This window comes from Lasioglossum baleicum, chromosome 7 (assembly GCF_051020765.1).
Source record: "Lasioglossum baleicum chromosome 7, iyLasBale1, whole genome shotgun sequence".
NCBI lineage: Eukaryota > Metazoa > Arthropoda > Insecta > Hymenoptera > Halictidae > Lasioglossum > Lasioglossum baleicum.
This window is the reverse complement of record NC_134935.1, coordinates 8,792,122-8,816,858: the sequence shown is the minus strand read 5'-3', so window position 1 is coordinate 8,816,858 and position 24,737 is coordinate 8,792,122. Positions and strand designations below refer to the sequence as shown.

Below are 24,737 nucleotides of genomic sequence, written 5' to 3'. Positions count from 1 at the left end.
CGCGTTCGCTTCTACTTCTCTACTCTACTGTACTATAGTAGTCTTCTCGACCGCTCTATTAACGAATCGGTGTGGCGTCCAGCGGTCGCGGAGCCCCGGAGATTGTATACACAGTTAGGAACATAACTGATCACTAGACTGCGGATTTTATGCATTTATAAGAAAAATGGGCACGTACATTTTCAAAAAGTGGACGTGTTAAAAATATTTAAGGACATAGATGTATTGGTTTCAGCTTAATAGAATAATTAAAAGAAGAATACAATTTTCATTTGACTCCTGTGTCCTGCAATCGATACAGACAATTTATTTTGCATAAAGATTCGCAGTCTACTGATCACACACACTTTAAATGAGAATAACTTTTTTATGAATGGACCAAACGACTTCAATTTCTCTGTAAGGCTAGAAGAATTAGTTTAGTAAATGACGTCTACTAAATATGTCGAAAAAATGCATTTCAGCGGGATTATGAAGAACAAAGATGTGTTTTCTAAACTCTTGTAAAATTGGTTAATTGTTTACGAATTATAAAGATCGAAAATGGTAAAAATGGCAGTTATAGTCCGAAAATCATGAAAGATTGCAATTTTCACCACTTTTGATCGTTTATAATTCGTAATAAACTGCGTAAATAACAACTTCTCTTCGAATCGCTTTCTGACAAGTCGAAACGAACGTGAAAGTATCCTCTGGATTTTTTAACATCGGATCCATCGACGAACGCAAAGGAATTGTTTATTTCGACCCGTTACACTCGATAATTAACACGAAAATTAAACATTTCTTCTGACCTAGAATATTTCCGCCCCCTATGAATTTTGATATTATATGAATATGAAATTGGTATAATACCTCATACAATACCTAAATGTTTAGTAACTGGTTAGTAGACACGGGATCTTCATGCAAAATAAAAATTTTCTATGTGAATTGAAACAATTTGGAGTGAAATAAAAATTTCTATTTTAATATGTTTAATTGGTTGAAAGTAATGCAACACTATTTTTAAATTCCTCATAATCAATAAATGCATAAAATCCGCTGTCTATTGATTAGATACCGATATATTTAATAATGTAAACAATATTTTCAATAATGGTGCAGCAATTTTCAATGGTGCCTCAGAGTCACCATTTACGTTCTAATGGTTAAAGAAGTCTACCTATGACTTTCTTCATTTCGGAGATAAAACGACCATGGTGCTCGATGTGTTCCGTGTTGCGTAAGAAGCGGAAAGAAGGTGGGAAGCCATGGGGGAAAAGTGGCGTTTTCCGACGAATGCGAGCACGGTGGTATGGCGTCGCGTTCGAGCAGAGGGCCGGAGATTTTATAAATACACAGGACCACGCGAAAGAAACGGCGGCGCGCCGTTCCTGTACCAAAAATAATCGGGACATCTCGCCGGCCCCGTGGAAAACCAGCCACGAAAACGCCAGTCTTCGAAGCTAAGGTGAAACGTGCTCTGTGCTGTGCCGGTTTCCCGACGAGGAAATATCATTATGAGAAGACGATGCAACGAATTCTGCCTCGGTGCTGGCAAATAGATTGCTATCGCCAAAAATGCGACCGAAAATCTATCGGTGCCTCATCTTCCTCGCTCTCTGCTTCCATTATGCCGGCTGCTTCGGCAGGGATAGGCGAATGTGAGTTCAATTTTACGTATACGGTGTTAATATTAACCTCTTGTCGTACAATAAACGGTCAGACTCGCGGATATTCATTCAATAATACTGGAGTTAGCCAGATTACAGTGTGAGATAACTAATAATTGCTAATAATAGCGCTTCTATGAATGAAAGACTGTACTACTCATGAAAGTATGGACACATGAAAATTAAGAGAAAAAATAAGAACAGAAATTGGTACGGAAGTTAAAGATGGTGTTGACATTTTTTTCTTTAACCTTCATCCGTCCCTCGTGTCAATTTAACACAGTTTTCCCGAAATAAGTGATACTGTTCTGTTATTTGTACGTTTTGTCCGAAAATCGGTGACTTTTATTCTTTTAATGCGAAACTAACTTATTAACTCATCGATTTGAATAAAAAGAACACCGAAAAGTAACTGTTTACCTTGTTATTTTATCGATTTCTTATCATTGTGTCAATTTGACACCGAGGGACATATGAGGGTTAACTATTCTGCACTGACACATTTACTTTTGCATAAAGGTATAATTATTACTAGAAGGATAATTACAATTATCAATAGAACGATAATAGATTATAATTATTAATAGAACGATTATTTTAATTTGTGTGAAATGCATCGAACGCGCTTGGCAGTGCTAAATCGAATAGCATCGTAAAATAAAAAAGTATTGTGAACGATACGACTCGAAAAAAGAAATTCTCTAACACGTCGACAACGTTATTAAGCTAGAACACAGTGATTTCGGTGTTAATTGTAGGACAAAGAATAATCGTGGTCCACGGACCCGCGACGCTTCTATGAGCCTAAATCACGGCTCCGCGATAAATCGCAACCGGTATGATAACAGAAGCTGTTGTTGTTTACTCGTCCAGCGGAAGACAGAGTTTGCTTTCTCCGAATTTAGTCTGTACTGGATCGTCGCCAATTTCTGGATACCGCGTGGCGATTCTTCGCGATTCTTCGGCGATGTGAATCCGTATCAGCGAGGTCGAAGATCCATTCAGCTCCGTGTATTCATCAGAAATAGCTAATAATGCGAATTTATCGTTAACAAATTCGAATTTCGAGGAAATTCGAGAAATGCAAAATTGAAAAAGATGAATGTAGTACTGCAGGATAAACGCGGTTCGTGCAATTCTTGTAGAATTGAGCGGTTATTCCCGGCATTCTCGAAGAGTCGATCGCGAATGTGACGGAGATCGTGACTGAAATTGTTGTCATTCAATTATTTGCAGCGTGATACGGTGGGCAGAGACCTTGGGCGCCGAATTGTGGGAACTGACGGAAAAGGTGGCGCGACCAGAAGAACTGTTCAGCGTGAGTTTCTTAACTATTATTCCTTCTACTCTTCTCTCCGAAGATTCTTAAATGATTCCTGCCGCTTCGAATGGCTCGGACCAATGAACGAGGCGGCAGCAATCATTTCGGTTGCATGGGTAGGTCGAGGAACGTACGATGATCGCGCCACATACTTACTGTCCTTCTCTCTTTTCCACCTTTCTCCTTCCCGTTAATTCTATCAGTATCGGCTGATCGCAGCAACTATTTTCGTTACGCCTTCGTGCACGCGATTACTGTCACTTAACGGGCGGGGCAGGGGGATTGACAATGGGAGAATGAACTGGAGAAAAGGGGAATTAACACCTAGACGGGGGATTGAGTCATCATCGGTGGCTTCTGCGGATTTGCAGAAAGGTTCGTGCAATGTAGCACACTTTCGAATTCATTTTTCGAAATTAACCCCTTGCCTTACGATTTATTTTACTGTTTCAGTGATTGGAACTTTCTTTGTAGTTCGTAATTAAATAAAAAAGGAGAAAATTTATATCTATTGTATGCCTACATGTTCTCCAATAACTATACATTAACGAAATCAGAATAGAATTTCATCTTGGTTTACAGGAAATTAATAGTATACATATTTATTAACCCTTTGCACTCCAGCCTAGTGACACATATGTATAGTAAACCAACAACTCGAGCACTATATTAGTTACAAGTGTATATTTTGTTTCATTGCAGCAAAAATACTATAAATAACTATAAATAAAACAAAACTTTAAATCAGAATAACTTTCTTCGCAATTTCGACTAAATGCATTTTTTCAAAATATTTTTTAGACGTTATTTACTAGACTAATTCTAGTCTTACAGAGAAATTGAAGTCGTTTGGTCCATTCATAAAAAAGTTATTCTGATTTAAAGTGTGTTGAATCAGTTATGCTCGTTAGTGTACATTCAGAGTTGGGCAAAAATTTTATTGTAATAAAAATTTCGAATAAAGTGCGTTTAACACCCGCTTGAAAAAAATCCACTCCATTCGAAATTATTTAGATAAAATTTTTGCCAAACTCTGGCTACATTATATAAAACACGTTCAAGTTTATAAATCTTCAACAAAATGAAGATTTCATGTTTTGTGTTCATATGTATTTCAAATGTCGCATTATCGGCGACAACGGCGTGCAAAGGATTAAACTCTGTTCAGGATCTTCATCACAAGTCTGACAAGATATTATAAGGAAAGGGGTTAATATAATAGATTTCATATTTTCTGCAAAACCCATAAAAATTCAAGTTTCAACAGACCTTGAATTTCTGTGTGCACCCTGGTAAAAAAAGAAGATTGATTGATACCTACGATGGACGTGGTCGATAAAGAACCGGGAAAAACTTTGTAAAGGAGGAAAAGTCTCGCGATAGAGGGTCACTCGTCGCCACATATCGACTCAAGATAAATCGCCTGGCCTAATGATCGTCCCAACGATAATAATAGCGTCATTGATAAGTTTTTACCGTCGAATAATTCATCGACGACAGGAGACGATTAGAGTGAAAATATATTTTTCTATATTGAAACGATTTATCTCTCGGGGGATCGTAAATTCGTCGGTGATCCACACTGGGAAACCGAGTTGGAGCTTTTAAGCGTAGCTTCGGTGCACAGATGCCGCCTGCGACATGTTTCAGCCATCCTAATCGCCGCCGTTACCACTAAAATCTCGATTTTGTTCGTCCCGTTCGTTTAAATCATTTAACTTTTATTCTACAAAATTGAGATCTCGATTTGTTTTCTTAATTTTATATTTTATAGCGAATTTAATAGAGACGATTATTACCAACCATGCAACTACGATGCATCGCTATGGCAATACCGCATGCCACGTGGGTGTCGTTATTAATAGATGCAGCCGCGATTTGTAATACAATAGGCTGCCACATATGTTCCAAATCGAGCACGCAAAACATGTCGATTTTCAAAATTTGTACACGATTCAGGATTTATCTGCATCAAGTGTTAGAATTAATTAATTAGAATTAATTACAGTGGCGTAAAGCAGAATTCTCGAAAACTTTTTGAAAAATCCCTGTGCCGGCGCGGCGTCGCGGGATGACAGTGCATCTAGTCCCGATTGCTCGAAAACTTTTTCCCCGCGGTTTATTGTTCGGGGGACAATGCGGGCGCGAAAGATGAGCGGCCATTGTGGCTTGGCAGGGGTGGGAAAGATGGAAGGGTTTCGCCGCAAGAAATTAATAATACGTTTCGCGGCGCGGCGCGGCAAAAGAAAAACCGCTGGAATCCGGGTCAGAGAACGGGGATGAAGGTGTATATTATACAGGATGTCCCATTTCAAGTTTCGCACGCAATTATTTTCCGAACTGTAGCTCGTTGGAACCAAATTATATTATTTCGGAATGACCTTGAATCACCTTGGAGTACCAAAGTGGTGTTGAATTCATCTATGTATATATAGGGACAGGTCACTTCAAGTTTTCAAGTTCGACAAATAATGCTTCAAGCTTAACCAATTCACCCCCTGCCGTAACTTTGACGAGCCAGACTCGTGATGAAGGTTTTGAACAAAGTCTAACAAATATAAATGTAACGCGTTTCATTTTAGATGAAATAAAATTTGATTCGTTTGTGATCAATATCTAAGCATTAAAATAAATGTAGCCGTACAAAAAATATACATTTTCTTCTGCCTTCTACGACATTTTTGTACATAAAGACGTTCTAATCACTGTAACCGTAAGAGAAAAGGTACGGCAAGGGGTTAACTGCGTTCAACGTGTATACACATCAATCCATCTGTTGCGGTGCCGTTGACGTGAATACTCGTCGTGTAAAACACAAAAGTTACCATTCACTATAAAAACTCGAAATTTCAATGAAATGTAATAAGAATATTATTTGGCGGTATATACTTTACACCAGCTACACCAGCTCTCGGATTTACTTACTCGCGACGGCCGAGTTTCGAAGGCTACGCCTCCTCGACCCGGCCGCGCGTCTCGCTCCCCTTGGCGGCCCTAGTTCTCTTAGGCACCACCACAGTGCATTATTGTAGAGGTGTTCAGACTTCTCTCGGAAAGGTGTGATATTTAGAGGTTAGTTCTCTGGTCGCCACCAGATGGAATACTAGTCATCCTCACAGTTTTCATGTACGTATGTGAATGAGATTGCGTGTAGCAGCGTGTCCATGTAGCCCGTGCTAAGGTATGTACGGCACATACCTTAGCACGGGCTACATGGACACGCTACTACACAGAATCTCATTCACACACGTACATGAAAACTGTGAGGATGCCCGATATGCCATCTAGCGACGAACTAACCTCTATCTATCACAAAACGTCAATCTTACAGAGGTGCTTAGTCGTAACACCTCTATAATACACCGTGGGCGCCACGAATAGCGAGTATGGAGTATGGAACGCCCTGAGGAGCTCCGAACTATGACCGCCACGGGGAGCGAGACGCGCGGCTGGGTCGAGGGGGCGTAGCCTTCGAAACTCGGCCGTCGCGAGTAAGTAAATCCGGAGCGCTAAGCTACACCATCAAAAGCAAATCCACTTCGAAGATGTGTCGTCTGCTCAAGAAATGGAATACGTAAGGAGACCTGCGAAATGCCACTTTGTGTTATACCTTGCTTTGAAAAATACCACACCGGTATCAATTGAATTTCTTAAAAAATCACCATTTTTCTTTAATTTTTCTCGTTTATGAATTTTATTATCTTTTGACAATTCTTAAGTTCTTAATAACAATAACCTCTTCAAGGATGAATTGTTAATTTTCTATCAAATAGAAGTGTAATCCTCCCTCGTTTTTTGTAAAATTTTTTATAATAGGATTGCTCTGCGTTCGACGTGTATACTTGTCATTGCTTGACTTTAAATTTCGCAGTTAAGAGGTTAAAAAAAGTAGAACATTTTTGGACCACCCTGTATACCGTTCAATGCAATCCCACTGTTACAGGAATTTACAGGACCTGTTAGAAACGTATAAAGACTTTTGCAATCACCCAATGTTTAGTCGCGACGAGTTACACTTTCGGAGACAATTGCGTGCGAAATTTCGAATGGAACACCCTGTATGCGAAGAGAGGATGAACGCGGGGAATACACCGGTGAATCGCGTAACTATACCAACAGTCTATAGAGAAAGAGAGATAGCGATAGTCCTCCGATGAATTGCAGAAATACAAGGCGATGAATACGCGAGTGGAGGATAAGTCCGGGGAGGAATTAGTGAGCATAATCAGCGAGAACGTCGGCAGGATGCTGCGACGGAAGATGGATGCGGTGACCTGCATCCGTGCGAAGGCTGAGGAGAGCGCCGAGAACTGGCTACCCGAAGAGAACGACGGGAATTTCACCTATGTTTCCGGGAAATACAGCCCCGTGGTCAAACAGAAGGCACCGAAGCTTCCGGAGAACATGGAGAAGAACTACGAAGTCTACAGGTGCTACAGAAATCTTTATATAATATGTATTTCTTTTATGATACACTGTTCTCTCCGTAACTGACGACAAGATCTCTACCGTAATTGTCGAAATGTCGGGCGTGTAGAAATTTTGGACATTGTTCGGTTCGGTTTCCACGAGACACTCGTTTGCGCGACGTCGAGTGGAATTAGGCTGAGAAGCTTCGGATGTCTTCGGCATCGATTCCTAGAACGATTGACCTGCGAACTAGGTCTAGCGTTCTCTTCTGCTCTGAATTCCCTTCTGTTTGAAGATGTTAAAGCCGAACGAGTAACGGCGTTAAGGGCTCTTCAGACATTTATACAAGTATCGTACACTTTCATCACATTGCCTAGCTCAAACGTGAATTCTCGAACACAAATTCATATTCGACAAAATTCGATCATTGAGATTGTATATTATTCTTTGTACTTTTATTGTATATTATATGTGTTAAAGAAACAGTTTTCTAATCGGTATTGTTTCCGAGCTACTTTGTGAGAGGTAGAAACACTTCAGAGGGTAGCTTCACCCCTTAAACTTGAATCATTGCTGCTCAAAAAGTACGTATCCAATATTTTTGGCTGTACTCCAAGCCTGCCAAGCTTCATAGCAATTGGAGACGCATAGTACCCTAAATAGGATTAGTTTTGGGTTCTTAAGAGGTCTCAAGATATTATTGCTGCATGGTTCTAGTTAGGTTTACGGTTTTCGCAGAGGATCCTAAGATATTACGGGGATAGACTCTGGTTTTCAGGATTGCAAGAGTGCGGATGCGCTCTCTCATTTCTCGATAACGATAAGGTCTTTCAGTAGTCAAGGCGCTAGATAAAAGATCAATTTAGGCCGTGATCGCCCTCGAATTTAATATTTGGAATATGAATACGATGTAATTTGAATATTTGGAAATTGGAGGGCTTACAGATTTAAATATTGAAAAATTTGAATATTTGAAAATTGGGGGCCTAGAGATTTAAATATTTGAATATTCAAAAATTGAAGGGTCTAGAGATTTAAATATTAAAAAATTTGAATATTGGGAAATTGGAGGGCCAAGAGATTTAAATATTAAAAATTTTGAATATTTGAAAACTGGAGGGCTAAGAGATTTAAGTATTGAGAATTTCTAATATTTGAAAATTGAAGGGCTTAGAGATTTAAATATTGAAAAATATGCGTCTTCTCATTCCTTGATAATGCAAAGGGTTTTTCAGAAGTCAAAGGCGCCAGATAAAAGATTCATCTAGGCGGCGATCGTCCTCAAAAGTCCTATTTTTACGTTTACATTATTATCTTTGCATTATTGAGAAATAACAAGCAGTTTTTTGCAAAAGACCCCAACTCATTTTTGTCATGAATGCATAAAATCCGCAGTTTAGTGATGAGAATCGAAGTTCGCTTCGTTCCTTCGAATCCTTCGAATAGTCGAAGCTTCGGAAAAGTAACAGCCCTAGTACCTACTCGAAATGATTTTTCTATATCAAAATTGACAGTTTCATTCGACTGTTGATTTTAACAGTGAATTCGATATCTGACAAATGACTCGTTGACAGGGAGATAGAGCTGACACCGGACTCGCATTTCTACAACATCCCAGTGAACACAAGCTTCTCCTCGGTGCACATACCGACGAATGTGTACGACCTGTCGCCACCGGTTGCCGAGGACATCAAGAAGACAGAGGATCTCGACGCTGTCTTCCGTCAGAACTACGAATCGGACCCGGCTCTCTCGTGGCAGTATTTCGGCACTGTCAACGGCATGCTACGACAGTATCCTGCCATGGAGTGGAAGATGGATATTACGGCGGAGAGCGCCGGCAGCGACGGGGATGGGGATGATGAAGAAGAAGAGGAAGCCGACATCTACGATTGCAGGGTGCGCAGCTGGTTCATTGAGGCAGCCACCTGCAGCAAGGACATGGTGATCCTGATGGACACGAGTGGCAGCATGACGGGCATGGGGAAAACCATCGGTAACTAGCTCCCATGATTCTTCATTTCATGAATTTTGACGTGCGACCGTATCGAATCACCGTGTACAGTAATTACTAGATTCTACAGGGTGTAAACAAATGTTTGATCTTGGCTGCCATAGGTGTATTCTACATCTTCGGATTGATGAAGGCCTGTAAGAAAAAGTTGTTGCAAATCGTGCTTGACATTGCATTGTATTCTACGTATCATGGGGATCAGAGTAGAATGCAATGAAATTCAAGGTCAAGGACAATTTTGCGGTAACTTTTTCTTACAGATCTCCATCGATCCGAAGATGTAGAATACATCTATGGCCGCCAAGGCTAAACATTTAAGAGATATGAGCAGGATATTTGTGAGGAATATTTACTCGCTCGATCCACAAACGCTCGTATTCCACGATCGCCTAATCGCGTCATTCTACATTGTCGAGGTTTAATATTGTGGATTAAACGAGTAAACATGATCCAAACAGTGCCGTGTTTCGGCTCATTTTAATCGGAAAAATGTGACGAATGTGTTGACAAGGAATAGAGTTGTGTCAAAGGCGTAGATACTGTTTGCATCGATTAAGAAGCTAACTTTTGGTAGTTGTAACGGTGAAGGATGGTGTTGTTGATTGTCTTGTGACAATCTTCGTGTACAAATCGATTCGCATGCGAAGTCGGTAACTTCTGTTGCTCTATTCGGTGTATCCCAGGCAGCTGTGTCAGAATCGCGACTGGAATACGCTTGCGGTCGCCGTCTGTTAGCCGTGTAATGCATACTTGGAGTGCACCGCAAACCTGAGGTTACGCGTGCATTGTTTAGGGGAGGATAGTATGCAGACGCGATTGCACCTTCGCACGGATATCGCGGATCCTATGGTCGTTACCGTAATATCCTCGGTAAAACCATTAAACACCAGAGAAATTCGATCTTGTAGTACATTAAATACATCTCCATCGTTATCGTCATTCTGTTCTATATACAACAGAGGCAGAAACAATCTCTCCTCTTTCAAGGTCCTCTTCTTACGAGGTTTCGAGGTCGGTCTTCTCGAGTGCATCTTTTTAAGTGGAAACCTATGGGTTTTCCGATACTCTCTCCGAGAGTATAAGTACGATAAAAATTTTTATCCAAATACGTAAGACATGAAATGTCGAATGATGGGAAATATTCTTTATTCGAAACGTACCTAATTTGTATATGTTGAAAGAAATTGCAATCCTAAAAAGAAGAGAGGTTGTCCAGAATGATGACCTTGACGAGATATTTAAAAAGGTGATCGAAATCGGTGAGGAGGGGTAACTTCTAAATAATTATGAAAATTGTTCTCGTTTCCAGCGAAGGCGACCATAAACGCGATCCTGGACACCCTGTCGAACAACGACTTCGTGACAGTGTTGAGCTACACGAACGGAACAACGGACGTGGTGGACTGTTTTAAGGACATACTGATCCAGGCCACGCCGGAGAACGTGGAGACTTTTAAGAACGCGATCACCACTGTGAAAACCGAGGGCCAGGCGAATTTGACCGAGGCCTTCGGCAAAGCGTTCGAGCTGCTCAGCAATTACAGGGAGACGCGTGGGTGCGGGGCAGACACGCCGTGCAATCAGCTAATCATGCTCGTCACCGATGGTGTTCCTGGAAATCTGACCGAGGTATTCCTTTTATCCCGCCGACCAGACCCTTTCGTGTCCCCGATTCAACGAAACGAAATGATCCCTGCAAAAAATATTTATCCACGACGCAGCAGAACCTTTTTCTTTTCATGAAGTATTTGAACTCTCGAATGAGATTCGTTTCTACAGCACTAAGTACAATGTATGTATACGAGATTTACCAAAAATGTTGTACTTTTTTTACCACGCTTATATTAACTTGCCGTGTTGTTGTTGTATGCGTCAAGTCTTGTAATCGAATTTTAAACCTCTTCCCATAGTCCAATCTTGCTGAAATTTGGTATACGCACTTGCTTCCGATGGCAATAAAAGTGAAAAATAAAATATATAAAAAAAACTTTTTAAAAAACACAACATATTAATCCGGGTTTGATTCAGAAAATTGCGAACCGGAGCGCGCGGCACAGCCAGTCGCGGCCGTCATTTTCGGTGAACCAGATGGAAGGTTGCTCGTAAAGCCGCACTAAAATTAAGTGGCTCTCCCGCGAATTTTCCCTAGCCGGAGGGAAAAGGTCGCGTTTCCACGTTTCCAGTTCTATCCTCGCGACGAGTAGCTCTTCACTTTTATGAGAGCCCACTCGCGTACAGCCGAGGATCGTGGTGGTCTCTGTCTTTCTGGTCGCTCTGTCCCTCTGCCTCTATCCCTCGGATACTCGCTCTTTCTTCCCTCTTTCCCGCCATCTCTATTCCTTCCACCGCGGGTCGCAGTGCTACCTGCTTTCGCTGATCTCTCTCGTCTTCTCCTCGTAGCTCCCCCTTTCTGCCTTACTTTCACTGTGCTATCTTATTTCTATTCATATCATTTCCCGCTTTCTCTCTTCTCCGTTGCTCCACGTCTCGCTCTTCTCGCTATTAATTTCTTTACTACTTTCTGTTTGGCATTGTCCTTCAATTCATTTTTCTTTTCTGAATTGCTTCTTTTCTGTCGTTTGCTCTGCTCTTCCCTGGCTCCTCCTTTCGGTATTCCTTCTTTCTCTGGTACGAACAGTGTCCTTATCTTTTCCCTCCAGGCCCAAACGCATCAAATACGATAACGCGCCACACGTGGCTCGATTAGACGGTGGTGAAACTGCCACGGAAACCGGGATTTTGGCTTTGGAAATGGGATAATGAGTAGAATAGGGATCGGATAACTAGGAGATTGCAGCCGAAACTCGTTTAACGCGTGAAACGCGTTTTAAAGTATGTTTGTTCCACAGCTATATGTATAGCCAATGGCTAGGCGGTTCTCCGTTTGTCATAAATAAACTGCGGAGCTTGATGCATTTATAGTACGTGTGAATTTATCAAATACAAACAAATCAGAAGGAAACTAACGAGTCACACTCGTGATGAAGATTTTAAACAAAGTTTAACAAATACGAATGTTGTGCCGTTCTTATTACCCTCATACGTTCCTCAGGGTGAAAATTCATCAAGTTACTATTCTTACACACTGTAAAATAATTCATCTATTTCTGTTTGTCTTGCGAGATGTACTTCTTTAAAGTGTGACGCTAGAAACGAAACATAATTTGTTGTTTTAAAGCGTAAAATAAAAATAGGTGAAATATTATTCTAGACTTTGATATGCAACTATTTTTGCGAAACGTATGAGGGTTAAATGAAATAAAATTTGATTCGTTTGTGATCAATATTTAAGTATTAAAATAAATGTGGCCATTCAAAAGATATAAACTTCTTTTCCCTTCTACGACATTTTTGGGGATAAAGACGTTTTAATCACTGTAACTGTAAATTTAAGAATGATACGGCAAGGGGTTAAAGTTTCTCAGAGAAATAGGAATTTGCACGAAGATCTAATCGCGAAACAACAGCTGAGATAATTTCTGAATCTTGTCTGTTCAGGTGTTTAAAACCTGGAACTGGCATGACAACAACACCCACATCCCAGTCAGAGTGTTCACCTATCTCCTGGGCAAAGAGGTGACGAAAGTCCGTGAAATTCAGTGGATGGCGTGTCTGAATCGCGGTTATTACACGCACGTTCATACGCAAGAGGAAGTCCGTGAACAGGTGTTGAAGTACATACCTGTCGTAGCGAGGCCTATGGTTCTTCAGGACACGGTTCATCCTGTCGTCTGGACTCATGCTTACGCCGACATCACGGTAAGCTCTCCTAATCATTCAACGTAATCGAATATACATCGCAAATTCTCATTCTTTTCGTGGATGGAATATTTCAACTACAGTCTAATTTTATTGGGTTCGCAAGAAAGCAATTTCGGTATTTTCAGGTGAAATAAAACCGAATTTCTTTATTCCAGCGATGAACCTTAATCAATAAAATATTTTCTTATTTATTCTTTTTGGCGAAAGATCATCGAACAAAAGGGAAAATCTCTTATTCATTAACCTTCGCAAGGTAATGTGGGGTCCCAAAGACCCCAACTTCGGATTTTTTAAAAGAATTTTCATACGAATAAAATTAGATCTGTTTGTTTACCTTTTATCCTGTGTTATACTTTATCTCAAAATTAAAAAGGAGGCCATTTATGAAATTTATTTGCCGGGGTCTAAAAGAACCCACCTTACTATTTATGTGTTATTAGACCTTACCTTGCGGGGGTTAAAGTTCGTTGAATAAAACAATTGGGCTCTATTTCACCTTCAAATACCGAAACTACTTTCTTGCCAACCCAATATAATACGAACAAAAATATTTCAACGTGTGACGTTGATTGCTAACGAAACTCTAGGTCATATTAATGTATACTAATGTCAAGATTTGTCAAGGACAACGAAGACCAAACCACACGAAGTTAATCTAGCATTTTCCAGTATCCACAAAACATGATCCGCTTGGCGAGCAGATTCGAATCGGGTTACATATCCGCGAGAAACGAACTGGCGAGAAACGATTCGCTTGAAACGTTGTAACACGATCAGCTGAAGGAGCTTGATAAAAAAAATCCCCAGCTTCGTTTCGAATAGAAGTAATTCTCGAGACAATTTCGTACGGTGACATTTTCTATTCCCGTTCTTATAATTTTAATATTACATATCGAGTGATTGGAGTAAAATAGTGATTTCAGACAAAAGCAAAAATACATCAAAGTTATTTTGACGTTGTTCCGGGCTAAAAATTCTGCGAAGGACTGGTTGGATAAACGTCTTCGTTTAATAAGACGGCGACTATACGGTTTCTTTGAGGAATGTTTCAAAGGTTGTTTTCAATGGGGTAGTTGACGAATATCTCTGGTTCTGTAAATGTTCTACTTGCAATTCCATTAGAACCCAGCACTCGCCACTTGGCTGTGGATAGTGATGCAGCACGAGGAGCAACAGTCCCGGCTTCAGAAACACCTGAAAGGGAAACGTCTGGGCGTGCGAATGAATGAGGACGAAATCTACATACAACAGGTTGAACACAAGCAAAACCAACCAACAGCCAAACCTTCTCTTGTAGTTGCTTCAAACCTGTTTTCTGTCCTCTTTTGTTACCCCTTTTCCCTTAGCAATTTAGATGGCTGCGGTGTTGCGTGTCCTATTGACGAACTTAGGCGAATCCTGCAAATAATAATCGTAGACACGTCCCTCTAGAATGAAATTCAACTTCCCCTAGAACCGTAGAATATATCCGTAGAATCCTAGTTAGAGTTATCGGTGCCAGTGGTTTCTATAGAGCATGCTAGAAAACCATTTTTGCCACTCGTAGATATACCAAAAGTTGTCGCTGGTACACGTACAGATTCAGAATTGCTAGCCAAACGCGGTAGGAAAGTTTTCGGTGGTTCTCTTAGACTTTGTAATATCCTCGCTGCATTATTAATGGCGAATATCATTGTCCTGTTTTAACGCGCGTGTGACTTAACACCGGTCCAACGGCATTCAGAATGTACTTTGGGAAACGCCATGTTTTGTACAGTGTTCGCCTCTTTTCTTTTTTTGTACCATTAACACGATTACAGTTCCCTTGTTGAGGGAGTGGACTCGTTCTTCCAGGGATGCCTTCTCGATTCTCAATAATGCAAAGATGGGGTTTTTCAGTAGTTAAAAGTGCTAGATAAAAGATCAATCTAGGCCGCGAACGCCCTCAAAAGTTCTATTGTTACGTTTACGAGCCGTAATTTGCATTAATCAGCTTCGAAATAATGCAAATTACGCCTCGTAAACGTAAAAATAAGACTTTCGAGGACGATTACCACCTAGATGAATCTTTTATCTAACGCCTTTGACTTCTGAAAAATCCTTTGCATTATCGAGAATTTTTCAATATTTAAATCCCTAAGCCCTCCAATTTTGAAATATTAGAAATTTTCAATATTTAAATCTCCAGGCCCCCAATTTTCAAATATTAGACATTTTCAATATTTAAATCTCTAGGCCCCCCAATTTTTAAATATTCAAATTTTTTAATATTTAAATCTCTAGGCCCTTCAATTTTCAAATATTCAAATTTTGCAATATTTAGATCTGTAAGCCCTCCAATTTCCAAATATTCAAATTAGGCCTTTAAATAGGACTTTTGAGGGCGATGTCGGCATCGATTGATGTTTTATCTAGCGCCTTTGACTACTGAAAAATCCTTTGCATTATCAAGAAATGAGAACGCGCATCCCGGACTCCTGCAATCCTGGAAACGAGTCTACCCCCTTAATCGAATAAATTGTTGTTTGGCTGTGTTACCGAGGTTTCGTTGAAATTGTGTAGCTCCACAAGGACGAGGATGTTCGGCAGGATGCTTCGATGCTAAACACGACACGCTGGCAGGAGTACAGGCTACTGACGTCTGTCAGCACGCCAGTGTTCAATCGGAAAGGCAATAATAGAAACAACAGGACCAGGATACCGAGTCTGTTAGGCGTGGCGGGCACCGATGTGCCGATCGACGATATACGAAAGCTCACGTTGCCGTACAAGCTCGGTGTAAATGGGTACGCCTTCATCGTGTCCAACAACGGATACGTGATACTGCATCCGGACCTCAGGCCTGTCTTCAAAGGCAAGCTCAAGCTCAACTACAACAGCATCGATTTAACCGAGGTCGAGATCCTCAACGATGGCCGTGAACCAAGGTAATTAAGAGAGAAATGCAATCAGCAGAACCGTGTCATTAGTAGACTGCGGATTTTATGCATTTATGAGAAAAATGGGTACATGTAATTTAAAGCAGTGGACATGTTAAACATATTTAAAGACATCAATGTATTAGTTCAAGCTGAATAGGACAATTAAAAGAAGAATACAATTTTTTGTGGCATCTGTGTCCTGCAATCGATGCAAACATTTCTTATTTTCCATAAAGATTCGCAGTCTAGTCACTAGACAGATTTTAAAAAATGGTGTAATTTAAAACGGTAATAACATTTATATTAGGGTTAAAAATACGGTGATATTGTTTTATATTATTTCTTATTTCGATTTCAAATTAAATTCGCCCAGATCTGGTAGGGTCCATAGAAATTTTCCCATTGTCCATCCGCCCTATAATTCGATAAGGATGCCGACGCGACGCGACGCCTTCATTCTCAAGGCATTCCCACAACGGCCGTTGGCAATCAAACTTTTCTCCCGCGATAAATTCCTGCAGCAGCGGAATAGAGCTGCGACCAAGGATATTGCTTCTCGCGTCGTCGTGGGAGAACGATTTCTTATTTTTTCATTAAAAACGAGCGCAGGAACCCGGGGCCGGAGGTTCTGGAGCTAAGGGCTGCGCTGGTGGACCACAAAAATGGCAGCATGAAAGGAGTCCCGGTGAAATTGCATTACGACGACAACCGTCGTGTCACCCTCGAAAGACGCGACTATTTTTACGCGCCACTGCCGGGCACGCCTTTCGGCCTCGCGGTTGCCATACCCAACTATGGCACCACGTGGATCAAGGTAATTTTCTAAATTGTTCGATCCATCATCGAGCTGTCTACTATTTTTGCAGTTTCTCCGAATAAACCCTTCAACAGAGTTTGAAACGATCCAGCGAGCCCCCATCCTGTTCAAATTTGCGTTTAGCAGGATAAGCATGGTCCAGCGGCCCCACTCAAAATTTTTATTGATATTGTGCGGAGAACAATGGCTTTAGGTTGAAAGATAACCCCCTAAAATTTTTGAGTAGTCAAAGGCGTTAGATACAAGATTAATCTAGGCGCCGATGGCCCTCAAAAATCCTATTTTTACGTTTACAAGACGTAATTTGGATTATTCGGTAGCATAAAGCTGTGCATGAGGCTATTTATTAAAAGTAAGACTTTTGAGAGCGATAGCGGCCTAGATTGATCTTTTATCTAGCGCTATCCACTACTGAAACCCCCACTCTTTGCATTATCGAGAAATGAGAAGGCGCATCCCGCACCCTTGCAATCCTGGAAACAAGTCTACCCTCTTAAGATTAATCCTGGTATCAATTTTCGCGACTTCCTCAAGGTTGGGGACGAAATCCGTAGGAACCAGAATATGGGCATCGACATCTCGCAGTTCTTCGTCGGCAGCAACTGGAAAGTTCACCCCGGCTGGGTCTACTGTCGCTATCACTATCTCGAAGGCCACGAGTTCGACAATCCCGAAGAAGAATTAATACACTTCCTAGATCTGATGAACCGTCCAGGTTGGCGATGGTCGGAACAATACGAGGCTTATTCGATAGAAGACGATGAATCAACGAATATCAACGACACTATTAATTGTGGCACCAGAACGCTCTCTCAGGGTGACTATTATTGCAACAAAGAGTTATTGCAGCTGCTAGTTTTCGACGCGAAGGCTACCAACAGTAGCTTCAACGAAAAGTTTGTACTCGAAGAGCCTCGAGCTAGAAATCTCACCAAGTACTATGGGATTTTCTTGAGATTCGTTGCTACACAGAGCGGTTTGACTAGGTGGCATTATTTGAACAAGAGTAAGATGCCTGGGGAAGACGATGGGATCGTTTTTGGAGATCTTCATCGCAGGGCTGTTAACGAGCCTTGGTACAAGGGCGCCATTTTCCAGAATATCGTGGACCCTAACAGCATCTCCGTGACCGGTATGTTGTCCTCAAAAATTTATTTTGTATCTTGCCTGATCGAGAAATGAATTGACAAGAAGATAACGATTGCAGTTCCATGGGAGGCAGGCGCGGATGCCATAGTGACAGTCTCCATAGGAATATTTCCAAAGGATGGTGGTAAAACTGCGCCAGCAGCGGTTGTTGGCTTTCAAATGCCCATGACGGATCTTTATAACAGATTCATCAATTTGACTTCGGGACCGGTTAACTCGACCATGAACTGCTCCCACCAGTGGATCGATTGCTATTTGCTCGATCAGAACGGTTACGTGGTGATCTCAGATGCGCACAACGACACCGGTCAATTTATGGGGACGCAGGAAGGCGCCGTCATGAACTCCATGGTGGGCCAGGGTCTCTACAATCCGATCGAGATTTACGACTATCAGGCCTGGTGCGAGGAAGTCGTAAGTGATATCGCTATCGAAATAACAGTTGTCCAAAGTTTCATTTTATCGGTGGGCTGCGGACCTTTATGCTATTACCTTTGAATTTTTGTAGATTTAAAATGTGAGAACCCGCCATTTCGTGAACCATTTGCACTCGGTTGCCTTCTCTGGAGAGAAGCACCACTAAAAATTGCTGTACCATTATTCAAAATATTGTATACACTATTAAATATATCGGTATCTAATCAATTACTAAAAATTTAGGTATTGTATGAGGTATCATACCAATTTCATATCCACAAAATTTCAAAAAAATCATAGGGAATGGAAATATTCTAGATCGGAAGAAAGTTTTCATTTTCCAGTTAAAATAGCTCCGAGTGCAAAGGGATAAAATGTTTAAAAAAGTGTCGTGTTATCGGTAGGCCGCGGACCTTTATGAAATTTCTCATTTTCACAGTTTACCTTTGAACACTTTTGAACATTTCAACGAAACGGCGGGTTCCAATATTTTAAATCTACAAGGAAAGCGCTGAATTATCCGAATTATGTTGAAACATTTATTCACAAGTTATCTAATATCCCAGAGTTTCTAGAAAAAAAAGGATAGCCCGCGGCGCGCCGAGAGCCGAGAGGAAGTTTCGCGCGCGTCGCGGCGTTTTCGCAAACAAAGTGCGAAACTCGGCCATAGACTGGCCAGCTTGTCCTCTCGGCCCCCCGGGGCGGGGCGGGGGTGTAAAAACATTTTCCCACAGGCTAACGAAACTGCTCTCCGTTCTCTGTTACTCGTGCAGCGGATCGAGGCTGCGGCAGGCACTCTGATGGACCCGCTGATGCACCTCTGGAAACTGTTGCTCTGGTTTCTGTTGCGTGTCGCATGGTTCGCGACCCAGTTCGGCAACTTGCCGATCGGGCTGGCCAAAGTACACGCCGACGAGGATGCACCGGACCCGCCGCCACCCCCGAAACCATACCTCTATCACTATCCTTGCGATCAGAAGAGGACGTTGTACATGATGAACTACACGGTCGCCGGCCAGGGCGTCTCCAATCACGACGACTACTGTTCTAGACCATTTTATGCACGCAGGGTAAGTTGTTTTATGAAAACTCTTCATCGTATAATAATATAATTCCGCGTGACATCTCTCTTATGAGGTGGTCCCAAACTTTTGGCCGGCAGTGTATATTCAAAATAGAATTGCGCTTGAAACGGTAATGACTAGACTGCGGATCTTTATGCGTTTATAGTAAAATTGGGTAGACAAAAATTTTAACAACTGAAGATGTCGATACATGATTTCTCCTCTATTAAAATCATTATGGAGGTAAATTCGTTACCAGAATTGCAAGGGTGCCAGATGCGCCTTCTCATTTCTCGATAATGCAAAGATGGGATTTTTCAGTAGTCAAAAGATAAAAGATCAATCTAGGCCGCGATCGCCCTCAAAAGTCCTATTTTCACGTTTACGAGGCGTAATTTGCATTATGCGGCACCGCAATTTGCATTATTCGGAAGCATACAGCTGTGCACGTAGCTATTTTCATAAAGCTGCGACAGCTACATGGTGCCGAATAATGCAAATAATGCCTCGTAAACGCGAAAATAGGACTTTTGAGGGCGATCGGGGCCTCAATTGATCTTTTATCTAGCTCTTTTGACTACTGAAAAGCCCCATCTTTACATTATCGAGAAATGGGCAGGCGCATATTTTTCAATATTTACATCTCTATGCTCTCCGATCTTGTAATATTCAAAATGTTCAATATTTAAATCTCTAAGCCGTCCAATTTCCCAATATTCAAATTTTTCAATATTTAAATCTCTAAGTCCTCCAATTTCCAAATGTTCAAGTTACGCCTCGTAAACGATATAGGACATAAATAAGACTTTTGAGGGCGACTGCGGCCTAGATTGATCTTTTATCTAGCCCTTGACTACTGAAAATCCCATCTTTGCATTATCGGGAAATGAGAACGCGCATCCCTAGCAATTCTAGAAACGAGTCTACCTCCTTAAACTACGTTTTGTAGAGAAAAATTAAGTGTCCGGATACTTTTGAGCGGTAGTGTATATACATATACTCAGAATAGGATAAACTAAATGAACTGCTTAATTGTTTTTACAGGTGCCGCACACAAACCTGCTCCTGGTGGTAGTAGACGCGATGTACGCCACCTGCTATAAAAGATTAGAAGTGACTCCGGTGATCATTTCGCCGTCGGAGTATATGAACAGCACTGAAAGCGCGCCCTGCCATAAAATGCCGTTAAATGATCTAAAAAGACGGCGCCTGGAAGGCTGTTTCACCGAGCATCCCCTAGAGTACGAGATCGACGATTGCGGAGGCGCTGCTGGACTGACCGTATCTTTGTTGTTGTTCTCCACTATTGTCGCCAGAATTTTATGTACATCTGTGTGAGATCACTCTCTGTCCAAAAAATCAGTGCGATTCTCACTTTCTTCCGTAATTAAGAGTGACTGGACTTTGTACATATGTCATTATAGAATACGAATTTTTCTGGCTTGTTTTGTAAACATTGGAACGAAGGAAAAACGAATATTGTTAACTAGAATATTAGGCCGAGTTATAAATCATTTCTACTTCGTAGAAAACCGCTAGGACAACATGTCTCAGCCATTGTTCGAAATCCACAGAGAAGTTGAACAAGAAATTTGGAGAGTGTCCAGGAAACATTTGGACAGAGCATTCTACCTCTTTCATTCCCTAGTGGCGATCTGTTATGTTACGAATTGGTATCCTAGATTGTTTTCGCCTAATCATCGACACCGGCGATCTACCACCTGTAAAGTTGCTGAACGAATAAACGAAGACTATTGTATTTAGAAACGTTATCAGATCATAGACGCATCAAGTAGTCATACATGTGTATTGTGCAAAATTGCAGTCTGTAAGCTACGTGTACGCTATAAAAACAATTTTATAATAAAAATGACCGTTTTGTTAATTCGCCTTGGTGGATGAAAGCACCACGCATCCTGCAATCCAGTTTGGTGGAGTCTTATAGCGAATCTCGAGAACTTCTGGACAGATTTTGTTTATGGATCCAAAGTTTTCCTACTTCCATACTATAAGACAAGTCCCATTCCGGTGACAAGCCTCCATTCTTTCACGGGGCATTGTTCTGATAACGTTGGCAGTTCCAACTACAAGTTTTCAGCCCTAGGGGATCCATAGACAGCGGCGTTACTTCGAAACGAAAAAATTAAATCACCCTGACGAAGTTTTAACCCTCCAGGCAAGGTAAGCTGGACAAATTCGTGTCTCTGTTAATTATGATTAATTACTTCACTTTTATCGTCGAACTTCCGAGCAATATTTGAGAAATTTAATAAAAGGCCCAATTTCTAAGAAATCATTGATTTTCCTCCGACTGTACACCTAAAAAAAAAAAGACTTTGATGTAACTATCATAATGATTGCATAAGTTCGTACCCGAGATTTGAAAATAAAATATTAAAATCTTTTTTTTCTTCTGAACTCACAATTTTTTTTTTAATTTGTTTTTTAATATTGCATTGTCATCCAGTTCTGAGCTATGTTTCAAGTTTCAAGTGTCTAGCTCATCGGGAAGTGGTTTAAAATTCGATTACAAGATTTGACAACAACGACAACTCGGCAAGCTAATATAAGCGTGGTAATGAAGACATTTGAAAGAATGAAAGTGCCAAAAGAATTTAATACCGGTGTATAATTTCTCGTTTATTCAAGAGAAAGTGGTTTCTGTTTTTCGCAATTGACGTAGAGAATTTTCACGTAAAGATTCACAATCTCCCGATGAGATCGGATGATAGTAACGGTCCAATCTGTCGTCGAGTTTAATATGTATCGCTAAGGACCGACCTAGCAGCGCGACGTTTTACGAGAGGAACTCTGTTCTTTATTGCGGGACAGGGACAAAGGCTGGGGGAGGAATTCGCATCGAAGGAAAGATGGATATAAAGCCTGACGAAACGTCCTTCCATCGATGCGAGATACGATTCCGTGGCGTCGCCAGGTCTGTTGATGGGACGAGTGGGCTCTCTTGCCCTAGAAAATATACCCTGCCACCCCTCTGCTCGATTTCGAGTCTTCTGCCCGTTTCATGTACCCATTGGTCTCGCGAGAAACCTATTTATTTTGTTATTTTATTTACACACAGAACAGTTACAAAAAGTTTGAAAAAGTTTCAACGAAACTTCATGTTCTTCCACGTTGAAGTTTCTACGAAATATTGTATCAACATGTTGATCCAACATTTACAAAAATTCCATTAATTACAAGATACTGGAGCTACATAGACATTTTGCTATTTCTTTTCTGTGAATCATTTTAGTAAATATAATTCTGTCATTCTGATCTTAATAGTGGACGAATTAATAAAACTTCTAGATTCTACACCCCGTCTACTTAGCTCTTTATGAAAGTAAGCTCGTTCTACTTACTATACGACCCTAATTTCGAAACTGGAAAGACAAGGGAACATGGCCAGAGAATTAATTCGTTCCTGACCCCCATGTAATTGGATCCCTTATTTCCTCGGCAAGAAATTCAGGAAGACCTTGCGTTCTTGAAGGAAAGAAAATCTTTAGTGGACGTTCGCTCGTAAGCAACGTACTATGTATAATAATATAAGTAGGAACTTTTTTCTGAAACGCCGTTAGCCGTCTTCTCTCCTTCTCGAATTGAAACTTTATCGATCCCGGGACAATTGAAACTGTTATCCAACCGTCTTACAGGCTGTCTCATAATCTGTGTAACCTAGTTCAGAGACCATTCAACACTTCGAAACTGCGTGTGCCGAAACACAGACGTGCTCTACTTATCTTGTTCCAGACTTTAAACCAAAATTTATGATAGAAGGTACTCGCGTATTAGATGTTCTGTGACCTTTCAAATTCTGAAAAGGACAGAAACTTGAAAGGAAATTGGAAGCAGAAATATCAATTGAAATATGATAAAAAAATATTTTTAATTTTCATTATAGTGAGATTATAAGATGAAAATACACAATCTATATATGAGCATTGCAGGAAATCATAAATTATTGGAGAATCTAAAGGAGAAGAGAAAGAATATTGTCCGACTGTTTGTTAGATAATGAAAATTTCAGGGTGCTGTTCAGTGGACGTGTTAGGTTAAGGGTTGCATGTTTGAATACCGCTGCCGTAGATTTCGCGAAAACATGTTCGCGGAGGAGCCAACGGACCAGATAAACGTTGGAACTCGAGGAAAACAGTGGCAGAGGAACGGGGCATGGTCTGACATTCGATGGAAAACATTACTATCAATTTCCAGAGGACGCCGAAGCCGAACGGTTAGGAGCGACGCGGCGTCGCGGCGTCTGGTCGCAGATGACGCGCGACAGTGTTCGGACTCTTATGGGACTCAGAAAATTACCAACTTCTATTTAATCCGTTTTCGACTCAATACTTTTTCAAACATCGCAAGAAAGGTAAAAAAGAAAGAATAAAGATCATCAAGAGTGGATGAACACTTTTTACACTGATTGTACATTGAACCAAATCGGTAGATCATAGTTCGCGACGTCCAAAGTCACCGACTTCGTTGACGAATATTTATTTACTAGGAGCTCGGAACAGATTTTATCGAAGAAAGTAAACAAGAGTCGATTCCAGAACCGTTTCGGTACCGACACGGAAAACGGTTGCGACAATCCTTCAACCGATCTGGCAATCAAAACAGAAACCGTAACCGAAACGAACGGCGCTTGGACGTCGCGTGACGTTGCCACGACTTACATATAGCAATTTGAAAGTAATGGAAAACGCAGTCCTTCGCTATTAACCCCTTGCCGTATTTTAATGAGCCACACTCGTCACGAAGATATTGAGCAAAGTCTAACAAATATAAATGTTACGCCTATCTTTTAACCAAAATAAAATTTGATGCGTTTGTAATTAATATTTAAAAATAGATATTTTCTTCTCCCTTCTGCGACATTTTTGGGGATGAAAACGTTTCAATCACTGTAACAGTAAAGAAAATGGTACGGCAAGGGGTTGATCGATGTATACGTACAATAACAAAAAGGTTGTAGAAGCGTTTTGAAAAATCTCGTCATAGGTATATCAGCTGGTAAATTAACGTGTAGCACTATCGATAGATTGTTTAATACGTTTGTTGTTTGCGGAAAGAATTAATGTCCACGATGCTCGGTCGAAAGGGGTATTTTGCCGCGTTTAGGCGGTTTCGTCAACGACGGAAAATTGAAGCGTATCGGTGCGCAAGTTCGGCTCCGCTCAGGTCCGCTCTGTTCCGTCGCGCGTCGCGTCGGCGCGGATCGATAA

At 41.0% G+C, this 24,737-nt stretch overlaps 1 protein-coding gene across 2 annotated transcripts; it reads left to right on the top strand.

Annotated features, from left to right (window-relative positions):
• Positions 1-1,115: 1,115 nt before the first annotated feature.
• Ca-ma2d (Ca[2+] channel Muscle-specific alpha2/delta subunit) lies at positions 1,116-21,379 on the top strand. Of its 2 annotated transcripts, XM_076427230.1 has the most exons (13): positions 1,119-1,646; positions 2,892-2,973; positions 7,141-7,406; positions 8,961-9,382; positions 10,710-11,029; positions 12,899-13,159; positions 14,285-14,413; positions 15,704-16,068; positions 16,672-16,876; positions 17,414-18,011; positions 18,087-18,442; positions 19,219-19,515; positions 20,554-21,379. In XM_076427230.1, exons 1-13 carry the CDS (start codon positions 1,564-1,566, stop codon positions 20,845-20,847), a joined length of 3,678 nt encoding a protein of 1,225 aa, XP_076283345.1. In that variant the 5' UTR covers positions 1,119-1,563; the 3' UTR covers positions 20,848-21,379. The 2 variants fall into 2 exon arrangements, with proteins under 2 accessions (XP_076283346.1, XP_076283345.1); XM_076427231.1 differs by lacking the exon at positions 14,285-14,413 and having other exon boundaries at positions 1,116-1,646.
• The last annotated feature ends 3,358 nt before the right edge of the window (positions 21,380-24,737 follow it).

Coding starts and splice junctions, on each gene's coding strand:
- Ca-ma2d (XM_076427230.1), top strand. CDS start 1,564: ATGCGACCGAAAATCTATCGGTGCCTCATCTTCCTCGCTCTCTGCTTC. Junction 13,160..14,284: donor ATGCTTACGCCGACATCACG/GTAAGCTCTCCT, acceptor CAATTCCATTAG/AACCCAGCACTCGCCACTTG. Junction 14,414..15,703: donor ACGAAATCTACATACAACAG/GTTGAACACAAG, acceptor GAAATTGTGTAG/CTCCACAAGGACGAGGATGT.